This window comes from Podarcis filfolensis (assembly GCF_964270895.1).
Source record: "Podarcis filfolensis genome assembly, chromosome: 8".
NCBI classification, from domain to species: domain Eukaryota; kingdom Metazoa; phylum Chordata; class Lepidosauria; order Squamata; family Lacertidae; genus Podarcis; species Podarcis filfolensis.
This window is the reverse complement of record NC_139611.1, coordinates 17719038-17742981: the sequence shown is the minus strand read 5'-3', so window position 1 is coordinate 17742981 and position 23944 is coordinate 17719038. Positions and strand designations below refer to the sequence as shown.

The window sequence follows — 23944 nt, the reverse complement described above, 5'->3', positions numbered from 1 at the left end:
TCAGGTATAGCAGATGCATACAAACTCACACCCTGTAAACAGGGCAAAGAAACCCTTGACACGAGAAGCACTGTCAAGTCGCTGTGCAACGAAAAAATGATGGGCTTTCTCACACAGCACCAGGCAATCAGTTTATGGAACGCACTCTCCAAAAATGTTGTTGTTTAGTCGTGTCCGACTCTTCATGACCCATGGACCAGAGCACGCCAGGCACTCCTGTCTTCCATTGCCTCCCGCAGTTTGATCAAACTTATGTTAGTAGATTCGAAAACACTGTCCAACCATCTCATCCTCTGTCGTCCCCTTCTCCTTGTGCCCTCCATCTTTCCCAACATCAGGGGCTTTTCCAGGGAGTCTTCTCTTCTCATGAGGTGGCCAAAGTCTTGGAGCCTCAGCTTCAGGATCCGTCCTTCCAGTGAGCACCCCGGACTGATTTCCTCCAAAATGGATAGGTTTGATCTTCTTGTAGTCCATGGGACTCTCAAGAGTCTCCTCCACAGCACCATAATCCAAAAGCATCAATTCTTCGGCGATCAGCCTTCTTTATGGTCCAGCTCTCACTTCCATACATCACTACTGGGAAAACCATAGCTTTAACTATACGGACCTTTGTTGGCAAAGTGATGTCTCTGCTTTTTAAGATGCTGTCTAGGTTTGTCATCGCTCTTCTCCCAAGAAGCAGGGGTCTTTTAATTTTGTGGCTGCTGTCACCATCTGCAGTGATCATGGAGCCCAAGAAGGTAAAATCTTTCACTGCCTCCATTTCTTCCCCTTCTATTTGCCATGTACAATAGGGTAGATGACTTTGAAGGGGGTTGGACTAATTTAATGGAGGATAAGGCTCTTCGTGGCTATGGGTGATAACATTTGCAAGGAGTTTCCATGGTCAAAGGCACTATGTACTGGATGTTAGTTGCTTGGGATGAACACTGGGAGATGGCTAACTGTGCTCATGTCCTATTTGAGGGCTTCTCAGAGGCCTGTGCTGTCCACTCTTGGAAACAGGATGCTGGGCAAGATGGGCCTTTGGTCTGATCAGGCCAAATGCTCATCTCGTCCAGCCTCTTGTTCTCACAGTGGCCAATAAGAGGGTCTCAGGTAGCCCAGAGGCAGGGCTTCTTTCTCTGTTACTCATCAGTAAAGCCCTGCTGAATCAGGCCAGGTCAATGGCCCATCAAGTTCAGCATTTGTTATAACAGTGGCCAAATGTTGCTAGACTACAGCTAGGGATGCCAGAGAATTCTGTCGTAAATGGAAATAGGAGTGGATGTCGACACGGTTTGCTTATTCACCCAGGGTCAAGAATGGAAATCACTTCAAGTTAATATGAGCAGTGTATAGAATCATCATCATCAACAACAACATCATCATCATCATCATCTGTTGTTGTTGTTGTTGTTGTTGTTGTTGTTGTTGTTGTTGTTAAGTTTGCAACTTTAACTAAATAATTCTGTTTCCTGGATTATTTTTTATACTTCCTACTCAATGAAGTTAATTATGTATTTGATTCTATAATTAACTGCATTCGTTTCAGCCATAGTGGATAGCAAATTATGTAGGTTTTAGTGGAAGCTGAACTGCAGCAGAAAGGAAGCAGTCCAGATTGCCATGAACACTGCACAGGATGGAAACTGCTTCCTCCTTACCCCCCCTTGGTATATCTGGCTGGCTGGACGGACGGGGACACACACACACACACACACACACACACACACACACAGTCACTAGTCAGCCTCACATAGGAGAAAGAAAACCCTAGAATCTATTTCATTTAAACTTGTGCAGGTAACTGGAACCACAAAGATCATTCTGACCGATCTCACACCAGATCTGATAATCTGCTGCTTCAGACTGAAACTGTCCATGTCAAAGAGAGTGTGGTGGGATGGGGGTGGGGGGAGGAGATGCCAATCTGGGCAGAAAAGGAGGTGTGGGGGAAAGGGAGGTCTTATTTGGGGTCTGGGATAAGCAGCATTGATTCTGAATCCAAAAGCGATAGATAGTCAGGTCTCGGGAAAGCCTGATTAAAGCTTAGCTGCCTTCCTTCTCCAAGAGATGGATTAAACTGCTATCACCTTGATTAATTTTTCAGAGGATGCAGCTGTTAAGGGGGGCAGAGAAGGGGGAGAAGGAAGAGGAGGAGGCAGGAGTTCAGAAACAGCCTGCAGATGGATAGCACAAACGCATTATGAGCAGCATTTTACAGGTTAATACCACTGTTAGGTCCCCTCCGATAAGCTGGCTGGCATCACTGTCTTCCTTGGTAGCAAAATGCATTTCAGCATCCTACCTGGATCCTATTGGAATATTGATGTCTGCCTAATTGCAACTCCAAGGAGGAAGAGAGGGAGAGGGAAGCAGAGGAGGAAAAGAGGGAGGCAGGCTGGGGTGAGGAGTGGGGGAAATGGTTTCACAGGCTTGTGGACAAGAGGAATGTGCACTGGAAAACCAGATTCTTCTGGGATATTATACTGTCTTTGTGGTTTTGGAGCTTCTTCCTAGGCTTCTGCAACTGCCCTGCAGAACAGAGAACCCTGAGGTCTCGGTTCATCACTTAATTGCATTCCTTCTCTTTTTCAATAAAGTTCCCAACTCTTAGCATTGTGAAGATAAGATACAAAATGAAAGCAAGGTAAGAGGGGGGAAATACAGTATATATAGTCCTTATGATGGTGAAGCTAAGATAAAATTAAAAACAAGAAACGGTTAAAAACAAAGTTTCTAGTCCTTATGATTGCAAAGAGAAGATTAAAATAGAAATAAGATACAAGTAAAGTTTCTAGTCCTTATGATTGTGAAGACTCTGCCTGGCAAAGTAACAAAGCTGCAGTGACTCCAGCGCTAGAACAACAGGGAGAGATGCTGCTGGCTCCTTCTCCAGATTTCCCTGTGCCTCTTCAAAATGCCCAGAAGCAAATCTCCTGGCTGCCCACAGAACTAACATAAAAGCACAGCCATCCTTTTGTTATCTTATGACTACTTTTCATAGAATCATAGGCGTTAGAAGGAACCTCAAAAGGCCATCTAGCTGAACCCCTTGCCAATGCAGGCACTCCCCTGCTACAACTTCCCCAACAGGCAGTCATCCAGCCTCTTCTCAAAAGCCTCTGTCAAAGGAGTGTCAGGCACCTCCTGCCATCAGAAAGTTCTCTCTAATGCTCAGTTGAAATTCCCATGCATGTCATTTGAACCCGGTTCAGGGCCCTGCTCTTTGGAGCAACAGAAAACAAGTTCGCTCCATCATCTAAGTGGAAGACCTGAAAACAGGTGTGGGGAGGTAGCCTTTGGTCCTTCAGAGGTTGCTGAGCTACAACTCCCATTGGCTGTGCTTGTTGGGGCTGATGGGAGTTGTAGTTTTGCAACATCTGAAGGGCCGAAGGTTCCCCACACTCAGGTGCATTAATGACAGAGTTTCAAACAAAGATGTGCTCTCTCAAGCCCACATTCGCAGTATGTTTGCACTCAGCAACGTCTACACTGGCTTGGTCATGTCCACAGAATGGAAGGCGGCAGGATCCCCAAGGATGTGCCCTACAGAGAGCTGGCTTCTGGCACCAGGTCAACTGGCAGACCAACTTTGCACTACAAAAATGTTTGCAAACGTGACGTGAAGGCTAGTAACATCAATTCTGCTGTGGGGGAGACCCTTGCAGATGACTGCAGCACCTGGAGACATTCAGGTTGTGCATCCATAGGAGTTACCAGAGGAGAAATGACTGCTGGGAGGAGTGCAGAGAGAAGAAACACTATGGTGCATCTGCAGCAGCGCAACCAGATGCCTTCATCTGCCCTAGCTGCAACAAAACATGTCTCTCCCGCATCGGTCTCTACAGCCACAACAGGCACTGCAACCTTCCAACAGTTTGACTTCTCCCCCAAAGGAACACTCTTCCATTGTCTCCCAAGACAGACAGATGCCAACAACTCTCAGTAGAAATAACATTGGCTGCATCCCTTTGAAAATAACAGGCAGGATCAATTTAGGTCCATAAATTTTAACGGGTCTGGATGCACCCCAGGATCTCCTGTCCCGCCCCCCTCACTGCCTAAAACTTTGATATCAACAAACTGGAAGGTGAAGAAGGCATCTTTCTTAAGCCTTAGTGCCCTTTTGAACTTTTGAATGCATGGCAAGGTCGTATCTCGGCACTTTTTCTAGCCCACAGTAGAGTCCTGCTGCAGAAAAGCCAAGAAGAACAGGACGTATAAGTTTGCTGCTTAAAAACTTATGTTCACAGTAACTGTTAAGGCAAAACCTTTCTGACAACTTGGGCCCCTCAATCAGAGTGCAATCTCCATCAAGGTGTGTGCTATTGACTGCTAATTAGTTTTGAACTTAAAACAAGGAAACCTCTAGGGAACAGGGACAGGACTGTAGCTCAGTGGAAGAGCATCTGTTGTTTTTAATGTATAATTGACTTTCTTCAGTAATGTTTTCTTCTGGATTACTTTACTTGATTTTTTTAATGTAGGTTGCAAACTGCTTTGAGATTTTTTTATTAAAAATACAAAGCGGTATAGAAATTAAAATGAATGATAATCTCCAGATTCTCTAAGTAGGGCTGGGAGACACTCCGGCCTGAAACCATGGAGAGCTGCTGCCAGTCAGTGTGGACAACACTGAGCTGGATGGACCAATTGTAGCTTAGTCCTAGAAGAACTACAATTCCCAGCAAGCTTAAGAAACTACAATTCCCTGGATTATTTGGTGGGGCGGAGGAGTCATTGCCTTAAATGTACAATGTGTACACAGTCTCTGCCTCTCTCACACAGGAACCTGGCCTCGTACTCCCCCATCTCTGTGCTGCACGGCAAAACTGCTTTTGAAACTTAGGGGCTTTCAAAGCAGATTGCAAATATGTCATTGGGCATGTATGCAGTTCTGCTCTTCAAAGAAATAACCGTAATTTTAAAAATCCTGTTGATCACGCCCAACTCCCCCAAGTGCGACTGAAGTAGCTGTTTGTATTCCATACGGAAGTCTTGAAAAGAAAATGCTTTATTATAAAAACCCAAACTCACAGGCAGGAGGGAGCGGAGGGGGGAAGAGAGAAAGAAAGGAAAACACCAAGGAAGGAAATGGGACATAGTAATTTTTGTAATCTCAACTCTTGCTAAGCAGACAGGGGGCGGGGGAAATCTTACAGAATGATGTTCTCATCCGGTACTAAATTGTTCATAACGGAAGGAACTTACCCAGATCTTATCAAGTCCGGGGGTGGGAGGAGGGTGCAGGGGTCAGAATAAATTAAGAGCTATTCAAGTTAAGGGACACCTTCCGTAGCCAGAAAGCTGAGAATGGAAGAACCCTTTGAGCTTTTATGAAAGGAAACTGCAGCAGCGGCATGACTTGGGGAGATCCTGCTACTTCCCACCCCCCACCAACTCCTCTTTCTCCATCATAAACGCCAACTGTCCCAAGCTTCAGAAAGTATGATTTTTTTAAAAAAAGGAACCTACCTTTTGGGGACTCACTTCGAGATTTCTTGCTCTCCAGGGGACACTCGCTGCTGCTGTTGGGTGAACACGCTCTTCTCTTGCCTAAAACTTCGTCTGGAAGAAAGGGGGGGGGAGAGGAGAGGGAGAAAGAGAGAAAGAGAGAATTAGATAGAAAGGCACACTCTTCTTTCCACCCTTTCATCCAGAGACTTTGGGGGGCATGTTGAACACACACACACAAATCTGGCTGAGCGAGGGAGGAGGGAGGGAGGGAGGGTGGGTGGCGGAGTGGAAGTCATATTGAGCTCACGGATATGCTTTCCTAATCATGCAGCCCAAAGGGACCCGGAAACCCTTCAGCAGGCTGATCAATGGCCACCGTTTCCAGCCATAAATTTGGAAATCTAGTTTATTTCCTTACTGAACTGCATCATTTGATCGGCCGCCTTTCGTCCCCCGGGTGTGTCCTCGCTTTTCATACCCTGATGCAAAACAGCTGGGGTCTTGGCGGGTGGTTCGGGGGGGGGGGGGAGAAAGAGAGAGAGAGAAAGAGTATTCACTTCCCCCTTCTCTCTCTCTCTCACACACAAGCACCCTGCTCCTCAATCTTTCTTCAGTCTCTCTCTCTCTCTCTCTCTCTCTCTCTCTCTCTCTCCACCCCTTCGCTCTTGGCGATCGCAAGATCTTCAGCAATCTTCTCCCCGCCAGACTGCGCGAGAAGCACTCAGCCTCTGCATCCGTGCAGTCCTAGCAAGCCAACGCAAAATATCTAATATACAATTACAACATCTCTCTCTCTCTCCCCCCACCCCCTCCTCTCAATTCCCCCCTCCTGCTTTTCCCTTCTCCTCCTGTACAGATTTAAAAATCAATATCCTCCCATAATAATGCTGGGGAGACTGTTTGTCATCGTCGCAAGCATCAAATTCTCATCTATCAAAAAGGCTCTGCCTTAAAGGGACTGCAACCCCTCCCCCCCCACAAAAAACACCCTGTGCAAAACAAGTATCATATTTTGTGTGTGTGTGCGTGTGTGTGTGTTGCAATTCTGAAAAGGCTCAGAACATCACTTAATAGGAGCAGAACTCTGCTTCCTGACAATTTCAGCTGCTTCTTTTTTTTTTTTTAATGTAAACAACCCCCAACCAAGCTTCTGGTCCTTATGACTAATGAAATCCCAGGATGCAAAGCGGTGGGTTGAGAAATGGACTTCAGCGTCTCATGTACCCCCCCCAACCCCAACATGACCAAAGCAAGAATTAATTATGCACAATTATGTTAAAAAAAGATGCACACAAAATAAAATTCATGCCATTTTGCTCAAGTCGCTTAATTTATCTTTAGATGCAGAACTGAGCTTTTCCTGGCATGCAATTCAACTCGCTCGGGTGGCGTTTATTTATTTATTTAAGCACAAAGTCCATACAGGTCTTGTGCATATTTCTTTGCAACTGGTCACGAAAAACTACCCTGCTTGGATTGCGGGGATGTTGATTGCATTGCTGGTTGCAGTCCTAATTGCCTGCTGTTTAACAACCACTGTGTTGCTCAGATTGGGCAGCCATTGCAAATTAGGTGAAACAGTATCTCTTGATGGAACAGTTTCTGTGAGTGTGGGAGTATGTAAACTTTCCTGTGGATCAGAACACTTAATCAGGGGGGAAGTTTTCCCTCTGCCACAGAGTTTTGGGCAGCGAAACCTTTTGCCCTGTTTTTTCCCCCAATGGCTGGCAGTTGTATCTCTTTTTGAACGAATCTGATTTTTGAACGAAACCTTCATCTATATAAGAATATAAGAAAGAGCCTTGAAGCTGCATCAAGCCAATGGCCCATCTCGTCCAGCATCCTGTTCTCACAGTGACCAACCAGACAGATGCCTGTGGGAAAACCCGTCAATCAGGATCTGAACCCAAGATCTCCCCTCTTGCAGTTTCCAGCAACTGGTATTCTGAAGCATTACTGCCTCTGCAGTTTGCTTTTTTAAAAAGGAAAAGGCTACTGAAATCTCTCCCCCACCAACTAGGGATAGCTAGTTCTGTCTGATCCTCATTTTTTCCCCCTATCATGAAGTAACTTCTCCCCTTTTCCATATCAGTTTGCGGAAATCCTCATGGAAAATCCATTTTAGTGCACTTTTTTCCTATTGTGCACATTTACATGTGCACACATTTTTGCAAGGGGATTTCCCGTGATGTGATGCAATTTTTGCACATTCTTTTGACTAATACACGCATTTTATGCACCCTTCGCCCTAACATCATGACTTGGCTGGAGGACTGCACAGAGAAATTGGGAAAAGTGCAAACTTCCAAGGGTGGCTGTGTTTTGGCTTCTGTCTGGTTTTCGGAAAGTGCATGATTTGGGAGATACTTCTTTTAATGTGAACTTAATCAAATTCCTCCCTCATCCCTGCTAACAACTGAGATGCTGACAATGAACTTTTTGTTCTTGTTTTTATTATGCATTTTGTGTTTTTATGTTGCGTTTCACCCTGAAATCTACAAATGAAGAGTGGTATACAAATTTAATAAATAAAATAACAACTGAGAGTCAAGTGCTTTTTTTTTAAGGCCAGTCTGAGTCTTAGCCTCTATGGGAAACATGTGAGTGTGAGAGCCAGTGTGGTATAGTGGTTAAGAGCAGTGGACTCGTAATCTGGTGAACCGGGTTCGATTCCCTGCTCCTCCACATGCAGCTGCTGGGTGACCTTGGGCTAGTCACACTTCTCTGAAGTCTCTCAGCCCCACTCACCTCACAGAGTGTTTGTTGTGGGGGAGGAAGGGAAAGGAGAATGTTAGCCGCTTTGAGACTCCTTAGGGTAGTGATAAAGCGGGATATCAAATCCAAACTCATCTTTGGGGTATTTCTCCCTGCCTTGCAAGCTTGGATTCTCCCAAACCTGGACATCCCGCTGGCCGGCACGTGGAACACACTTGCCCCTAGAAACGGCATCCATGACAACAGGACTGTTTTCGCCCTATGCCCCACCAGCATGGGGCTGGCTTCCACCCTCCCTAAACCGTGAAAGAACAATGGACCGGCAGGTGAAAGGCGCCCAGTTGGGGTTTCGTGCCACGGCATGCAGTTGGCTCTGCCCTTTGCCGGCACGAATCAGCGGAACAAAGGGAGAGAGGGGGGAAAGGTCATGGGAATTACAGGGTGTAATTTAAACAGAGGGCAAGCCGTCAGCACTTGGAGAGGGGGAGAGAAGGAAAAGTGCGTGGAGCCTAGAGGCTCAGGAGCCAACATCTGACTGGCTAGTTTAAAATCACTGTGCAATGTCCTGCAACCGGCAGACCCTCGTTGGGTCTTGCTGCCCCTGCTGGGTTCCTCTGCCCACAGTCCCACAGCCAGAAGGAATGCCTTAGGTGTGTTTTCCCCTCCTAATATAGGAACTCCTCTCCCGCGCCCCAGTCTGCAAAATGCCCAAGGTAAATTTTCAGTACTAAAATAGCCCCAATGACGTTAGTCCCTGTGGCAAGTTCCCTCCCCCCACCCCCCAAAGTCCCACAGCCTGCAAAATGCATTGAGAGTTTTCACTCTTAAAACAGCCTCAATGACGCTAGTCCCTATGGGAGGTTTCCCCACAGTCCCTTAGTCCGCAATATACCCTTGGTGTGTTTTCATTCCTAAAATAGCTTCAGTGATGCTAGTCCCTATGGGAGGTTTTCCCCAGTCCTATTGCCTGCAAAAAGCTTTGGGTGTTTTCACCCAAATATGTTAGTCCTTAACGGGATTTTTTCTCCACATTCCCAGCCCATCGTTCTCCACAACTCCCATCAGCCTCAACAAGGATGGCCAAGGATGGCTGGAGCTGTAGTTCAGAAACATCTGAACATTTAAGTTTTTTTCAATATTGTTATAAACTTCTGTGATATCTCTTTATGGTACAGCAATATATAAATATTTTTAATAAATAAACAAACACCTGTAGTTCGGCAACTACTGCTCCTGATGAAACAAAGTAGAATATAAAACATTAAAAACATACACAACACAAACAACTAAAGCAACAATGCAACCAGTTAAAAAAAGAATCAACACTGGTAGAACTGTCTAACAACAAGAACCTCAAATGCAAGTTTAAGCAGAATCAGAGAAAAGGTATCAAGCAAGCCTTTACACTACAGCATTCCACAAATTGTGGGGGGAGCCACCACCAAGGAGGCTCTCGCTAACTCGTGCTTCAGAATGTTTACAAGCGCAAACAGGATCAAAAGCAGAATGGCAGATAACCACCCCAATATCACCATGAGCTCAAATCTTAATGAAAGCACCACAAAGAGAACATCTGGAAAGAGCTGAAATGGTGAAGGAAAGCCTTTTCGGAGAGAAGTGTTTCACTTTGTACATCAACATTCTGGAGAAGACCAATTGTTAGGCAATGAGCAATTTGAAGACATTAAGGGCTTTGCCAGACTGATGTTTCATTACTGGTATATTCTGAAACATGTTCTTGACAGAGTAATGGTGTATTAGTGATGGATTTATCGTGCTTTTGTTCTGTGATGCTTCCACATTATTGCCATCCGACAGAGCTAAAGTGCAACAAATATGGGACAAAAATAAACCAGACTATTTGTGGATAAAAAGTAATGAAATTTCAGCAGCGAGTTACAGGATACGCACTGATTGGAAATGAAGCGCAATGTGACAGGTGCAAACAGTATTGAAAGAAGGATTGTGTGTGACTGCCCTGATAGCATCAAGAGCACAAATCATCATGAATGTGCAATAAAAAGGATATCCGGAGGGGCCCTGATTCCCAAGGTGTGGTTTTATTACACCAACAGCTTTGAGACGCCTCCTCCAAAGTCCCTTTGGAGAAACACAGCAGAGGCGGGGATGGGGGTGGCTTGCTTTCACAGCCTCCTCCACTGCTCACCTATAACGGGGCCGTTTACAAGGAGAGGTGTGCAGACATGCCCTGCAAAATTCATTTTTACAGCCTGTGTCGGGTCATAAAAAGGTGGTAAAAATTCATAGTATGGAAAACAAGCCCAGCTGTTCGTCTTTGTGGTGGAAGAAAGAGATCCAGCTTCATTTTGCAGATGATGCATGCAAAGATGACAGTGCCTGGGCGAGTGGCTGGGGGTCTCTTACTCTCACTTGTGTATATGCGAGTATCAAATGGTTAAGATACATGCCTACTGTCAGTGCCAAGCTAACCATGGCCTACCTTGCAGGCTACGCATGAATGAAGACTGTGCTTGGGAAGTGGGTGGGGTTTTGTCTTTCTCATTACAAAATAATGTATCTGTACAGTTCAAAAGCACGCCCCAAAGTGCTAGTAGATAAATAGGTACCACTCCTGCGGGAAGGTAAATGGCGTTTCCGTGCACTGCTCTGGTTTTGTTGCTCCATTGCACCAGAAGCGGTTTAGTCATGCTGGCCACATGACCTGGAAAAATTGTCTGCGGACAAACGCCGGCTCCCTCGGCCTACAGAGTGAGATGAGCACTGCAACCCCGGAATCGTTTGCGACTGGACTTAACTGCCAGGGGGCCTTTACCTTTTTTTAACATGCAAGTATTGTGTGGTTAAGACACAGGCCTAGTGTTAATGCCACACTTAACCATGGCTGAATTTGCACAAGCTATGCATATGTAGAGAATGGTACTTGGGTGTGTGATAGAGAGTCTCTTTTACTCTTATCATTTCAAAATTATTTTTGTGTCTATGTAGGCACCAATGTCATGCTCGGTGTCAATGTCATGCTAACCAGGGTTTACTGCTCCCTCACATCTCAACCTCAGCTTGCAGGCCTGTTTCATGCCCTGGTTAAGAAAGGAACTTCGGCTAGCATTAATCCCTAGAATCTCCAAGTAAAGCTGGTGATGTCCCCCTCTCTGAAACCCTGGAGAGCTGCGGCTGGTCAATGTAGATGGGTCAATGGTCTGATTTGATATAAGGCAGCTTCCTATGTTCCTAACCTAGAGAAAGGGTTGTAGCTCACTGGCAGAGCATCTGCTTTGCATGCAGAAGGTCTCAAATTCAATCCCTCACATCTCCAGGTAGGGCTGTTAAGGTCCCTGGTCTGAAACCCTTGAGAGCCACTGTCAGGCAGTGTATACAATGGTACGCTGAATGGATCTATGGTCTGACTCTGTACAAGGGCAGTTTCTTATGTTTCTCTGTAACAAAGCAGATCTCGAAAGCCTGAAGTTCTCTCCCCGCCATACAGCACATGAGAATCTCTTTTTTCCTGAGAAACTTACAGCCAATCCAAGTGCTCACTATCATGTTCTGAGCACACAACAAAGCCAAGAAGGAACGAAGGTGAAAACTGTTTAGAAAGAAGACCTCGTCCTATAGTCCACAGGCATTTCAAGGTTGATTCATTTTCTCAGGGTCAAGAGTTCATAAATAAATCAAGGTGGTTGGAAGGGGCTCACTGAGCATTCACAGACTGAAAACATCCTGAGTTTCAAATGTTCATAAATTTGTTTAATTCAAGGCAGTTGGAATCTGCTCATCTCTATATTATGCTCATGGTTTCTGATTGCCTTTCTGCCAATTTTGGTTTCTTCTTCTCAGTTTCGCATTTTTCCAATATGCAGTTCAGTTCTCCACTTTTCCACATCGATTTGTGGTTTATTTATTTTAAAAATCCTCCTGAAAATTCACCAGCAGTTTAGTATGAATTTCTCCTAATATACACCTTTTTGCAAGGAGCGTTTGATTTATTGTATTTCTATGCCGCTTTCCATTCAAATCAATCTCAAAGCGGCTTAAGAACAATAAACAACAATAACATGATAGAACATCACAAATACAGCATAAATCAAATAATATAATTAATGAACTATCAATAAAACACTAACAATCTATAAAACATTAACAAAGCAGCAACTAAAAATAAACATCACAATTAGCAAAAGTAATATTATATGATGAACAAATCAATACAGTCCAATATACATGCATTTGCAAAGCAACTTCCCCTAATATAATGCATATTTGTCAGCTATTTTCATGAATGTACTCATTTTTATGCACACTTTTATTCATTTTCGTACACATTACTTGGCTGGAAAATTCCACTGCAAAATTCGGAGAGGTATGACTTTTGCACGGTTGGCTGTGTTTCAGTTTGTGTATTTTTTCCGGAAAGTCTGAGTTAAGAGAAGTTTGCTTTTGAATGCACACTGAATAGAATTTCTCCCCCATCCTTACTTTCACGGAAGGGCCCAGATTCCCTGACACTAAATGAACTGTGCTGCATGAAAGAGTACTTTCTTTTGTTTGTACTGAATCTTCCATAATTCAGATTCATTGGATGGCCACGAAGTTCAATATTATCAATGGGAGAAAAACTTACCCACTTTCTTCTCACAATGCTTGATTTTACACACCTTTTCCTTGTCCCCAGGGACCAAAATGTGTGGTTATACAAACCAGGATCAGTGCATTCTTAGCACACGATTAGAGAAGAAAAAGCGGGGTCCCCAAGCTTTGAGGTACAGTGGGAATGGGGAACCTCAGATGTGGAGGCTAAATCCCTGTCCAGTTGGCCCTCGTGACTCTCCTCAGGCAATAAACCCTCCCAAGTTACTCTCCTCAGCAGCTTTGTTTTTTTACACGCACACAGTGTTTTTTGCCTGGCTAGAAATGCATCCTTGAAATCTGATAAAGACTCTTGCTCACCTGGATAGAGAAGGCTATGTGTGTGCAAACTAGCCTACTGTACAAAGATGAAATTCCCATTTGTTGCTCTGCCCATTTTTGCCTGGCACTAACATGTGGCCCCCAGAAGGGAATGTGGCCTTTGGGGTGAAAAAGGTTCCCCTCTCCCTACCCCTGCCTTACTGGGAGCTCTGCCTGCACCACCACCTTAGGCCCATTACTCGTCTCCATGGAGAAGCACGAGGCCAGATCCACTGAACTGACGCATCCTCAGATACCCGGCCTGACAGTTTGGCGATGACCATTACCATTTCGTTTTGTCAGGGCCTCGGCCTTTTCTGCACCACTTTGAAGGCGGCAGCAAAGAGATAGCAGCTTCCAGGGGAGCAGGCAGCAGGAGCCGTGCCCTGAGCGTCGCTTAAACGTCCGACCGCACTCATTCAGCCCCCACCGGCCCGTGACAGGCTTTGACAGCCAGACTCCTTAATTCCTTTTTCTTATTCCCTTAATCTGTCATCTTTATCAGGCCGGGGAAGTGCCAAGCAGCGTGCAGGAGCCCCAGCCCCGATCAATCTCCACATTACAGCTGACAGAATGGTGCTAATAACTTATTGATCTCGTGTTTGCCGAGCCCCGCCGGGGCCAAAAAGCCTGCCATTGATTGGCTTGAGGGAAAAGGAACCTCTCGGGCTGAGCGCCGAGCGGAAAGCCTTCAAATTGTCTTCTTCCCAAGGAGCTCAAAGACAGAGTGAGGGGAGGCGAAAGGGAAGGTAGGTGGGAGAGGAGGGAGAGATGGGAGAAAACTCTCTCTCACACACACGGTAGTTTTGGGGTTGAGAAAATAATGGGGAGAAAAGATGGGAAAGGAGAAAATTAGAAGCAATATTTTGTAATAAGGGAGCCACTAGATTCATGGAGGAGAAGCCTGGCAATGGCTACTAGCTGGAATGGCTATTTTCTCCCCCACTCTTATCAGAGGCAGTATGCATGTGAATGACAGTTGCTAGGAATTGCAAATGCTATTGTGCTCAGGTCTGGTTTGGGAGCTTCCCCTGGGGATCTGGTTGAGAACAGGGTGCTAGACCGTGATGGACTTTTGTTCTGATCCAGCAGCCCAGCTCTTCTTATGGTCTTACTCAGCATACCCTCCTAGGCTTACTTTAAAAGGCAGTTACACAACTTTATAGAGGGGAAGGCTAGCACCTGGGAGGCAGTATACCCATGAATACGAAGTTTGTGGGAATTTCAGGTGGGGAGACTGCTCATTGGGGCACTGTGAGGACAGGATATGCTGGGCAAGATGGGCCCTTGGCTTGATCCAGCACACAACTTCTTACGCTTCTAGGACTTTGGTACGTTTGACACACAAATGTGTGTGACATGGAGGAATCACTACAAGATGAGTTTCTCCCTCAGTACTCATGGTAAAACTTGACTTATCAAAGTCCACCCCACCTCTCACAGGCAAGTGGCAGGTTTGAGGAGGCTCTTGAGATGTGATGGGACCACCTTCTAATTGTGTGTCCTCTTGAGGTTCCCTGGGGATGGGCAGGCTTGTTTTGTGGTATGCTAAGAGTGGCTCCCTTCCATTTTTTAGCTGCTATACATTGTGTGATCTCTCCTCCAGGCATCCACCATTTTGTTTTCCATCCATGATGACTTGGGGACATTTCTAGTCCCACCTGGAGATGGTACCCAGGACACCTTCTGCATTCAAAGCAGACAATCTACCACTAAGCTACGACCCTTCCCTTAAGACACAGGAAGCTGCCTAATACTGAGTCAGACCACTGGGACCATCTAGCTTAGTGCCGCCTACACTGGCTGGCAGCAAGTCACTGGGATTTCAGGCAGGTGACATTACCAGCCGTAGCTGGAGATGCTGGGGATTGAAGCCAGGACCTTCTGCATGCAAAGCAGGTGTTCTACCACTGAGCCACAGCCCTTCCCCACAGCGGAGAACGTGGGGAGAGAGATAAATGCAAAACACAAGAAAATGGAAGAACAGAATTCTAGAAGTGAAGTGTGAGGAGGAAGGGAGGGAGGGGGGAAGCCAGGAATGAGTGACTGGGAAATTGAAAATGGGTGGTGGTGATTTGCACTGCAAAGTCTCCCCTGAGTTCTTAATTGGTTGGGCTCTTCCCCACCCCCACGACGCAGCTGCTCCCTGGCCAATTAGTTTCCCACTGCTAGAGAGAGAGCACAGCATCCACGGTGGAACAACAAGTCCTCCTGGCAGCCTGTTCAATACCTCTCTTTTGCAACTGCGGAGGGGGGCAGGTCCCTGGTTAATTTATGAGCTGTGCGGTCACATTACCGGCTTAACCCTTACATCTCAGCGGCCTTCAGGCGCGCCAGCGGACTGGGCCCCCCTTGCTCAACTTCGGCATGTCACGATGTCAAGTCCATCCAGGGGAGCAAAGGAAGCTTTCTCATGCAGAGGCATAACCACAAAAAAGTGCTGGAGGCACAGAATGCAAGAAAAATGAGAGGATAAGGTTCTTAAAGTGTCCCCTCCCAAGTTTATTGTAGCTGTTAATGCCCGACACTCAGCTGCATGTGACTAGGGAACAAAATTCAATGTATTTCCCCCCCTGTACTGTTTTAATGAAAGGAGCTGCTCCAGAAGAAGGAAAACTTTTAATTACAATAAACTTTAAAGGTAAAAGGACTCCTGACCGTTAGGTCCAGTCATGGACAACTCTGGGGTTGCGGCGCTCATCTCGCTTTACTGGCCAAGGGAGCCGGCATACAGCTTCCGGGTCATGTGGCCAGCATGGTGAACCAGAGCAGCGCACAGAAACACCATTTACCTTCCCGTCGGAGCAGTACCTATTTATCTACTTGCACTTTGACGTGCTTTCAAACTGCTAGGTTGGCAGGAGCAGGGACCGAGGAACGGGAGCTCACCCCGTCGCAGGGATTCGAACCACCGACCTTCTGATTGGCAAGCCCTAGGCTCTGTGGTACTTTTGACAAAAACCCTGTTGTCTTTCTGGTTTTCTTATACTTGGATGGCTTTATAATAAGATTATGGCCCATCTAGTTTAGTACTACACATACTAGCAGCAGCTGTCCGGGGTATCAGGTAGGGTGCCTTTGCCCAGCATACAACATTCCAAGAACCTGTAAAGAAAACTACTGGCTGAAGAATTAGCAGGCATGAGCATTCCTCTCCACTTGTATTCCATGACTGGGCGTCTGCCCAATTTGATCAAAGGCAGCGCTCCGTGAGCAGAGAGATAATAACTCAGGTTATCAGATGATAACCGCTATTATGTGAATAACTCCTTATGCCAATTCACCCGTGCTCTAGGAGAGGAAAGCAAGGAAGCGATCTGCTTATATGAAGGAAGCAATTTGCTTGAAAATGTTTCCCAACCTCTTAGGATCCCAGATTCAAGAAAACCAAAACAGCATAGAAACTGATCGTCCTGCCAGTTTGAAGAAGAGGGGGTGGGGAAACACAGACTAAGTAACTGGGGGAGGGGGCAATTTAAATCACCCCCATCCTCAGTTTAAACAAACACCAGCCACAAGAGGGTGGAAAGGCTGTCATTGGTTCTCCTGTTCAAACAGCTCTTCCTTTTGCAGCAAAAAAGGCAGCAATGACTGCCTGAGATGCTTGACCGGGAAGGAGTTGGCTTTCTGCTCAATTTCATGTGATGAGCAATCAGTTATAGGTTTTCTTTTACATTAAAAAATAATAATAATTAAACTGGGAAGGTGCAGTCAGATAGTAAAGCAAAAATCATACTTTCACCTCCCAATTTGCTCCTTTTTCCTCTTGGATCCCAGAAGAGGAAAGCGCAGTAGCCCAGTGGTAAAACACCTGCTTTGTATCCTGGAAGGATGCTGCCAGTCAGTGTAGGCAACACTAGCTAGATGGGCCAAGGATCTGTCTCAATATAAGGCAGTTTCCTATTTCATATGTGAAGGGCTGTAGCTCAGGGGTAAAAGGGAGTTACAGTACAGCGAGACTTGTTTGAGAAAACAAGGACGGTTAAAATCTGAGTTATGAATTGAACAATAGCGAAGAACGCAGAGAATGTAATGAGGGCAAAAATCTCAAGACATCTGGAACATGGGGAGTCCCCTTTTGAAATTTTTTATAATTGGAATATATAATTGGTGGTATTATTATTATTATTGTATTTTGAAATGATTTGATTGTATTTGTCATTAATTGGAGCACCAATTAATGACAAATGAAAATTAATGACAAATTAGTGGTTGGAGCACCTGCTTTGCATGCAAAAGGTCCCTTAAGACACTGGAATATAGAAAGCTGCCTTACCAAGTCAAACCACTGAGTAAATCTAGCTTAGCACTGTACTGGCACAGTCCTTCCAGGTCTTCAGACAGGAACTTCTCCCAGCCCTACCTCAAGATGCTGGGGATTGAATCTGGGACCTTCTGCATGCAAAGTAAGTGCTCCAACCTCTATGCTATGCTATCCCTCTTTCCCTGTTGCTTGCTTGCCTGCCTCCTTCTTCTCTCCCATTCCTGCCTCAAGTATACAAACTTCACTATTTGCATGCATATCCTCCTCCACCTTCATGCCAGCCAGGCATCAACCACAGCCCATAACAGACTCTGCACTCCTAATATGCTCTTCTATGGGGTCTCCTCTGACCTTGTCACACGGCTCTAGGTCCCATCTTGCCAGAACTATGCTTCATGCTCCCCGCATGCTCTTGTGCCCGTGTGCCCAGCACTGACAACGTTCAGAAGTTCAAATAAATAATTTGGAAAGCTGTTTCCATTTGGAAAGCCAGTGAACCAGATCATGGTAACAGAAAGCAAAAATAAACTTACAAATGGCACCATGACATACCTTTTAGCCATTGAAGTCAAAGTCACTGATTCTGGAGAAGTGAAAAGTTATCTAAACAAAAAACAAAAGTTACTGTGCCATATCCCACCCCTTCCATGTTGCTTCATTTCTTTCCTTGCTATGATAATCACATGAGCGGTCTCAACCAATCAGCAACCATAGGCTCAGGGTTCATGATCCAGGATCCCATGGGGGATGGCTAATAATAAGAGTCAAGACTAGGAATAGGGAGATTCCAATACAGTGGTACCTCGGGTTACATACGCTTCAGGTTACATACACTGCAGGTTACAGACTCCGCTAACCCAGAAATAGTACCTTGGGTTAAGAACTTTGCTTCAGGATGAGAACAGAAATCGTGCTCTGGCAGCGCGGCGGCAGCAGGAGGCCCCATTAGCTAAAGTGGTGCTTCAGGTTAAGAACAGTTTCAGGTTAAGAACGGACCTCCGGAATGAATTAAGTACTTAACCCGAGGTACCACTGTATTGCCATAATTTTGCTCACAGGATGGTTTTGAGGAGAAAATGTGGGAGGCAAGAATCATGTAGGACGTGCTGATCTCCTTGGAGGAAAGCTGAGATACTAATCAGAAACATAGGTCACATCTGTGCCATACATTTGAAGCACTATTATACCTCTGGGAACTGTAGCTCTGTGAAGCCAGCACCCTAATCAAACAACATTTCCCAGGATTCTCAACTACTGTTAAAACGGTATCATAGCGCTTCAAACATGGGGAGTGGATGCAGTCGTAGTGAATCGGGACAATGTCATGATGCTATACAGCCAACCTGATCAGGCTGCAGAATAACATCACTGAGAGCGATCAAGGGTGAGGGCAACTTAAAACAAGGCAAACAAAAAACCAGTTCAACATGGAATTCTGAAAAAGACAATGGAAACCAAAGGCAGTTTTTCGGGAGGTACCCAAAGCATTTGGGGTGACAGCAGGGTGGTGAGAAGAAAAAAGAGCAAATAGTTTTGAGTCAGCCATAGGAAGAAACTAAAAGACCCCAGGGCTGGAGCATTCCCTGCGGACACAAGCAAGCCGATCAGCTCCTTCTTTTGACAGGCGCTGTCTTCATAAGCTTCCCACCCCCTCCTCCTCCGCCAGCCGCCCATCTTCGCTTTTGCATGCCCTGGCAGAGTGAATTAGCCAAACTGGATAGAAAGGATTGGATTTGTTTACAGACACGCAGCAAGCTTCTCAGGGAGGCTCTAAGTCTGTGTTTGATGTGCAAACCTCCAGCTTTGCCGCCATGCCTTTGTCAGGCGGACCCCGGCTCCTGCGCTCATCCCTTTGTGTGTCGCTCTCAATTAAGATTAAAAAGGGCCTTATGCCATCATCCTCCCTTCTCGCACACAGAGAAAATCCCTTTGTGGCAAGAGAGCAGCACCTTGTAGGCAGCTTCGCATTTATCTGATCTGTTGGGGGGGGCGCAGCAGCACAAAGAGTGGCGGGAAGCCAGGGAGCGGTGGCGGGGGGAGTCAGTACAGCTCAACCATTAGAACAATTGCAAATCCTGCCACTGCGGGGTGGGGGGGAGAAAGAGCACAGATCCTGCAATGAATTAATTAAGAGCAAATTACATTTTTTTTAAAAAAAAATCAGTGGTCTTTTTTTGCATTCGTCTGCTGCAGAAATGTGGGAAGGGGACAACGTCCGTAGCCATGGACTGCAGACATAAAAATAACAAGACTGTAGATACACAAAATAGACTAAGGCTGGGCTTTTTGCAGTCCGAGGGCCACATTCCCTTCTAGGTGACCTTCTAGGGGGCCACATGACAGTGGTGGGCAGAGCAGAGTCAAATGTTGGGTGGAGCAATGAATGTCAACATTACCTTTGTACAGTAGGCTAATTTCCAGGGAGGCCAGCAGGGGTGGCACCCAGAACACTCACTCGAAAATCTGAATGTGCCTAATAAAAGTTGGAGACTCCTGCCTTATGTGGTATAAAAATTCACCTGCTACAACAGGCATAGGCCAACTCGGCCCTCCAGATGTTTTGGGACTACAACTCCCATCATCCCTAGCTAACAGGACCAGTGGTCAGGGATGATGAGAGTTGTAGTCCCCAAAACATCTGGAGGGCCGGGTTTGCCTATGCCTGTGCTACAACATAGACAGAAGTCTTTTGTTTAATGCAGGTAGGGCTATACCAGGTGACTTCATCCTATTATTATTTTTTGTGGGCAGCAAACCCTACCTGGGCAGCATTTGCAAGATGTGAAGCAACAGCTGAGGATCGGCTACAGTTATCGTTTTTACCACATATCCCACCCAGGGATCTGCAGGCAAGTGACCCCCCTCTCCTGAAGCCACAGCTCCTCTTTGCAAGACCTATGAACTGCTGTACGACTCATGAGTAGCAGCCGCCGCCAGTGAGTCCTCTGTGGCAACCATTCAGTGCTTTACAGTTAAAGAGCACTCAAGTACACTCGAGTACATAATATGACAATGCACTCAGTTCTCAAAAGCGAGTGCTATTTGCTTTACGTAACACTTATTCTGTAAGCCATGCTCTGCTTCAGAGGGAGGAGGAGAGGTGGTACAGTGGCGGCTTAAAATACTAAGGGGTTGTGTCCAATGTGGGCTTAGTCAAGAGTAGACCCACTGAAATGAATGGACCCAGGTTAGGACTAGAATTGAATACAACCCTGGAAAATTGGGCTGGGAATCTGGGGAAGGGGGGGAGAGAATTTGATTCAGATAGCACTTTAAAGGTGAATCTACTCAATCTGAACTTTCCAAAACAATACATGAACCAAAACACAACCACTCCTTGAAATTCACACCACTCCCAATTTTGCACTGCCAGTTCTCCAGCCAAGTAATAAGTTAAAAAAGAGAGAGCATGCACTAAGGTGAAGTGTGCATAAAAATGCCTAGATATGTGTCAAGAAAATTGCAAAGTTCATAACCCCCCGAGATCTCACTGTAATATGTGGAAATATTTTTTGGAGTGATCTGTAATAATTTGATTTGATATTTTAAAGCAAAGTGGTTGATGTGTTGCGAGTTATGTTGTTTTATGCATGGTGGGGAAAATGGAAATTAATAGTAATAGTAATTTAAAAAGGTAATGCCTAGATAAAGTCACTCCCCACCACCACCAATCATACTTTGGACAGAGGATATGACTCTGCTGGCAGGTAAATACAAGAAAGTGCTCTGATATATGGACTCCTTCCTTACATAGTTGCATTTGCATGAATGTCTGCACAGCAGTTGGGGTCTGAACCACCAGCCATTTTCCCTCTTTCCCTTCTCCCCCCACATAAAATGTTGCCTTGATTAACTGTGATTTAGTTTGTATTGTTTGACTATACTTGTTTCTTTCTGGAAAATTCAATAAAAATCTATTAATTAAAAAAACATGAAACCAACACACAAAAATACACTATACTGGGGAAAATAGCTTTGAAAAAAATGTGTCCATATTAGGAAAAATTGCATACAAAAATGTGTATATTGGGCAAAAGTCGCTCTCAAATGCTGACGAATTTTAATGTGCCCTCTCCCCTTTTTAAAATGGAAACAGACACAGAAATGTAGAGAACTAAAGATTGTAAAAATGAGAGACTGAGACAAATAGATTCCAACATCCTTAGCTGAGAGACAGGCTGGGATGTTTTACTCAGTTACGCACAGTGGTTTAATTTAGCCTTGTCCTGAGCCGATTTCATCAGCGAGGCAATGTTTGAAGGAGTTTAACAGTGCAGTCCCCCAGCCCCCTTCTTAACACAGCACAATCTCACCTCTGCATTCTTGCAGAGAGAGCAAAGCCAAGCCCCAGCGATAATTATAATAAATCTTTTGGTGCTGGGCAGGGAGCGCACGCCTAGCCCTGCTCCATGATTAAGAGATCCCTGTAATACCTTACGGTCCCCAGTGGGCTGGGCAGAGCGGGGTCTAGCTAAGCATTGCATCAAACAAGTTAAGAATATCTCAATCATTAAGCGGCAACCCACGGCAGCTCCGAGCGCAATCGATGGGGCAATTAGATTTTATCAGCACCTGCTTCCCTCCCCCCCTCCCCCCAGGCCTCTCCTCTCACATGTGCTGGCTAGGCAGAAGTCCAAGTTACACCTACCTCCCCTCTGTGAAAAGACAAGGTACAGCACCAGATTTATGCTTCCATTTAAGAACATAAGAGGAGCCTTGCTGGATCAGACTGGGGGCTCGTCTAGTCCAGCCTCCTGTTCCCAAGAGGCCAAAGGAAAGCCCACAAGCAAGACCTTAACGTAATACCAACTCTCCTGCAGTTTGCAGCAACTGATATTCAGAAGCACACTGCCTCTAACAGCGGAGATAAAACACAACCAACAGGGTTAGCAGCCATTGATACCTGTCTCCTCCATGAATTTGTCTAATCCTCTTTTAAAGCCATCCTAGTTGGCCATTGTTGCTTCTTGTGGGAAACAGCTCCGTGCTGCTTGAACAAGTACTTCCTTTGCTCTGTCTTGAATCTTCCAGCAGCTTGGGGAACCTATATAGTTGTACTTAGGGTTACAAACCTTACTTCTGAGTACACACAGATTCCATTCTAAGGGCCTAAACACTCTTTCTCAGCTCAACCAACCTCACAGTGCTTGCTATGAACATACAACAAGAGGCAGACTATGTACACCACCCTCACAGCTCCTTGAGAATACAAGGAATACAAACGTCCTAAATAAAGTTATTTAGGAGATCGCTGCAGCCTTGGACTGACCCCAGCACACATCCCTGTTTCCCTGCCTCTCTGGATCCTTAGCAGTTACCTCAATGGTTCCCTTCCCCTATCTTCAAGGCCTAGTTATGTTCTGAGCAACCAGTTCCTAAGAACACAGCAAGCTGCCTTATCCTGAGTCAGACCTCTGGGTCCATCCAGCTCAGTATTGTCTACACCGAACAGCAGCAGCTTTGTGGGGTTTTAGACAGGGGGGGGTTCCCAGCCCTACCTGCAGATGCTGGGGATTGAACCAGGGACCTTCTGACTGGCAAGGCAGACGCACTGCTGTGAGCTACAGCCCCTTCCTTCACCGGCTGCTCACAAAAATAAATAAAGGCTCACAACAGAGCCGCCATCCATCCAATAGCCTCACTTGTTGATTTATGCACCATCGCCCTTTCAAAAGCCAGCCCATCTCTTTCCCACCAACGCTGTCAATGAGAGGAAGGATCAGCAGAAGATACAACCGACCTGTCTTTCATTCTCTCCCTCTCCCTCTCTTTCAGCAGAAGACAAGCCGGAGCCTGCTAAACCCCACAAAAGGTCAGACCGCAGCATAAAGTCGAGGCAGCCACTCAAGCAAGGGGGCCGGTGGAGATGGAGGCACCGCGCGACAAGCTTCTGATTAATGCAATTACAAACCCAACCAAGGTCTCTTTCTGCTTCACTGCGTGCTTACCCACCCCCTTCCCCGCCCGCAGGCCTCTTCGCTTCTCTGGCGGAGCATGCTCTGAACACGCAGGCCTCCACATCACAGGATAAACACCAAGGAGAGGCTCAGAATGGCCCAGGTGAGGGTCAAAACAAAAAGTCACCTTCCCAGGTCTGGGGCAGCAGCCAAGCATTTGGGGGTGGGGACAAGGCACAGGGGCAAGGAGGGAGAAGAAGAGGTGAGCCAGGAAGCTTACCTGCTGCCCCCAAGCCAACATCCAAGCTGCTTCTCTTGAATTCGCACCGGCTCTGGGTCTCTGGCATAACGAGCTGGCGACTCTGGTGGAGGTTGGAGATGAAGGAGGTGAGTTCGTTGTCCCGGCTGTGGAAGGGAGAAGAAGGGTTTCACTTACACAGCCAATTGCTAGCAAGCTTCTCCTGAGGCTCTTTTACCCTAACTGCCCCCCCCCACAAGCCAACCCTATGATACCCAAAGACCTCCTCCGAATGTGCATTTGGGGTCATTTGTGCTCATGGTGCTATCGAGGTAGTCACATGCAATCTTGCTTTTGCTACTGTTTATGCCTACAATTTTTTGGGGGGTGGTCATACTGCTCTACTTCCAGGCAGTGCAGATTTTGTAACATCCTGTTGAAATACTGCACGTGATCTGG

The 23944-nt window shown here is 46.0% G+C and overlaps 1 protein-coding gene and 1 long non-coding RNA gene across 17 annotated transcripts in view; one reads left to right on the top strand and one right to left on the bottom strand.

The window, feature by feature from the left end:
- The window catches only part of SAMD11 (sterile alpha motif domain containing 11), a 317484-nt gene that overhangs the window by 56779 nt on the left and 236761 nt on the right, over positions 1-23944 (bottom strand). For all 15 annotated transcript variants that reach the window (XM_083628579.1, XM_083628580.1, XM_083628571.1 and 12 more), the window contains 2 exons: positions 23528-23652; positions 5461-5553 (listed from right to left, as the gene is read on the bottom strand). In XM_083628579.1, the coding sequence (XP_083484705.1) occupies positions 5461-5553; positions 23528-23652 (218 nt within the window). The remainder of the gene's footprint in view (positions 1-5460; positions 5554-23527; positions 23653-23944) is intronic.
- LOC310769616 lies at positions 20105-23273 on the top strand. 2 transcript variants are annotated; one of them, XR_014551741.1, is made up of 2 exons: positions 20105-20286; positions 23132-23273. It is a non-coding gene; the product is annotated as an uncharacterized lncRNA (long non-coding RNA). The 2 variants fall into 2 exon arrangements; XR_014551742.1 differs by having other exon boundaries at positions 23126-23273.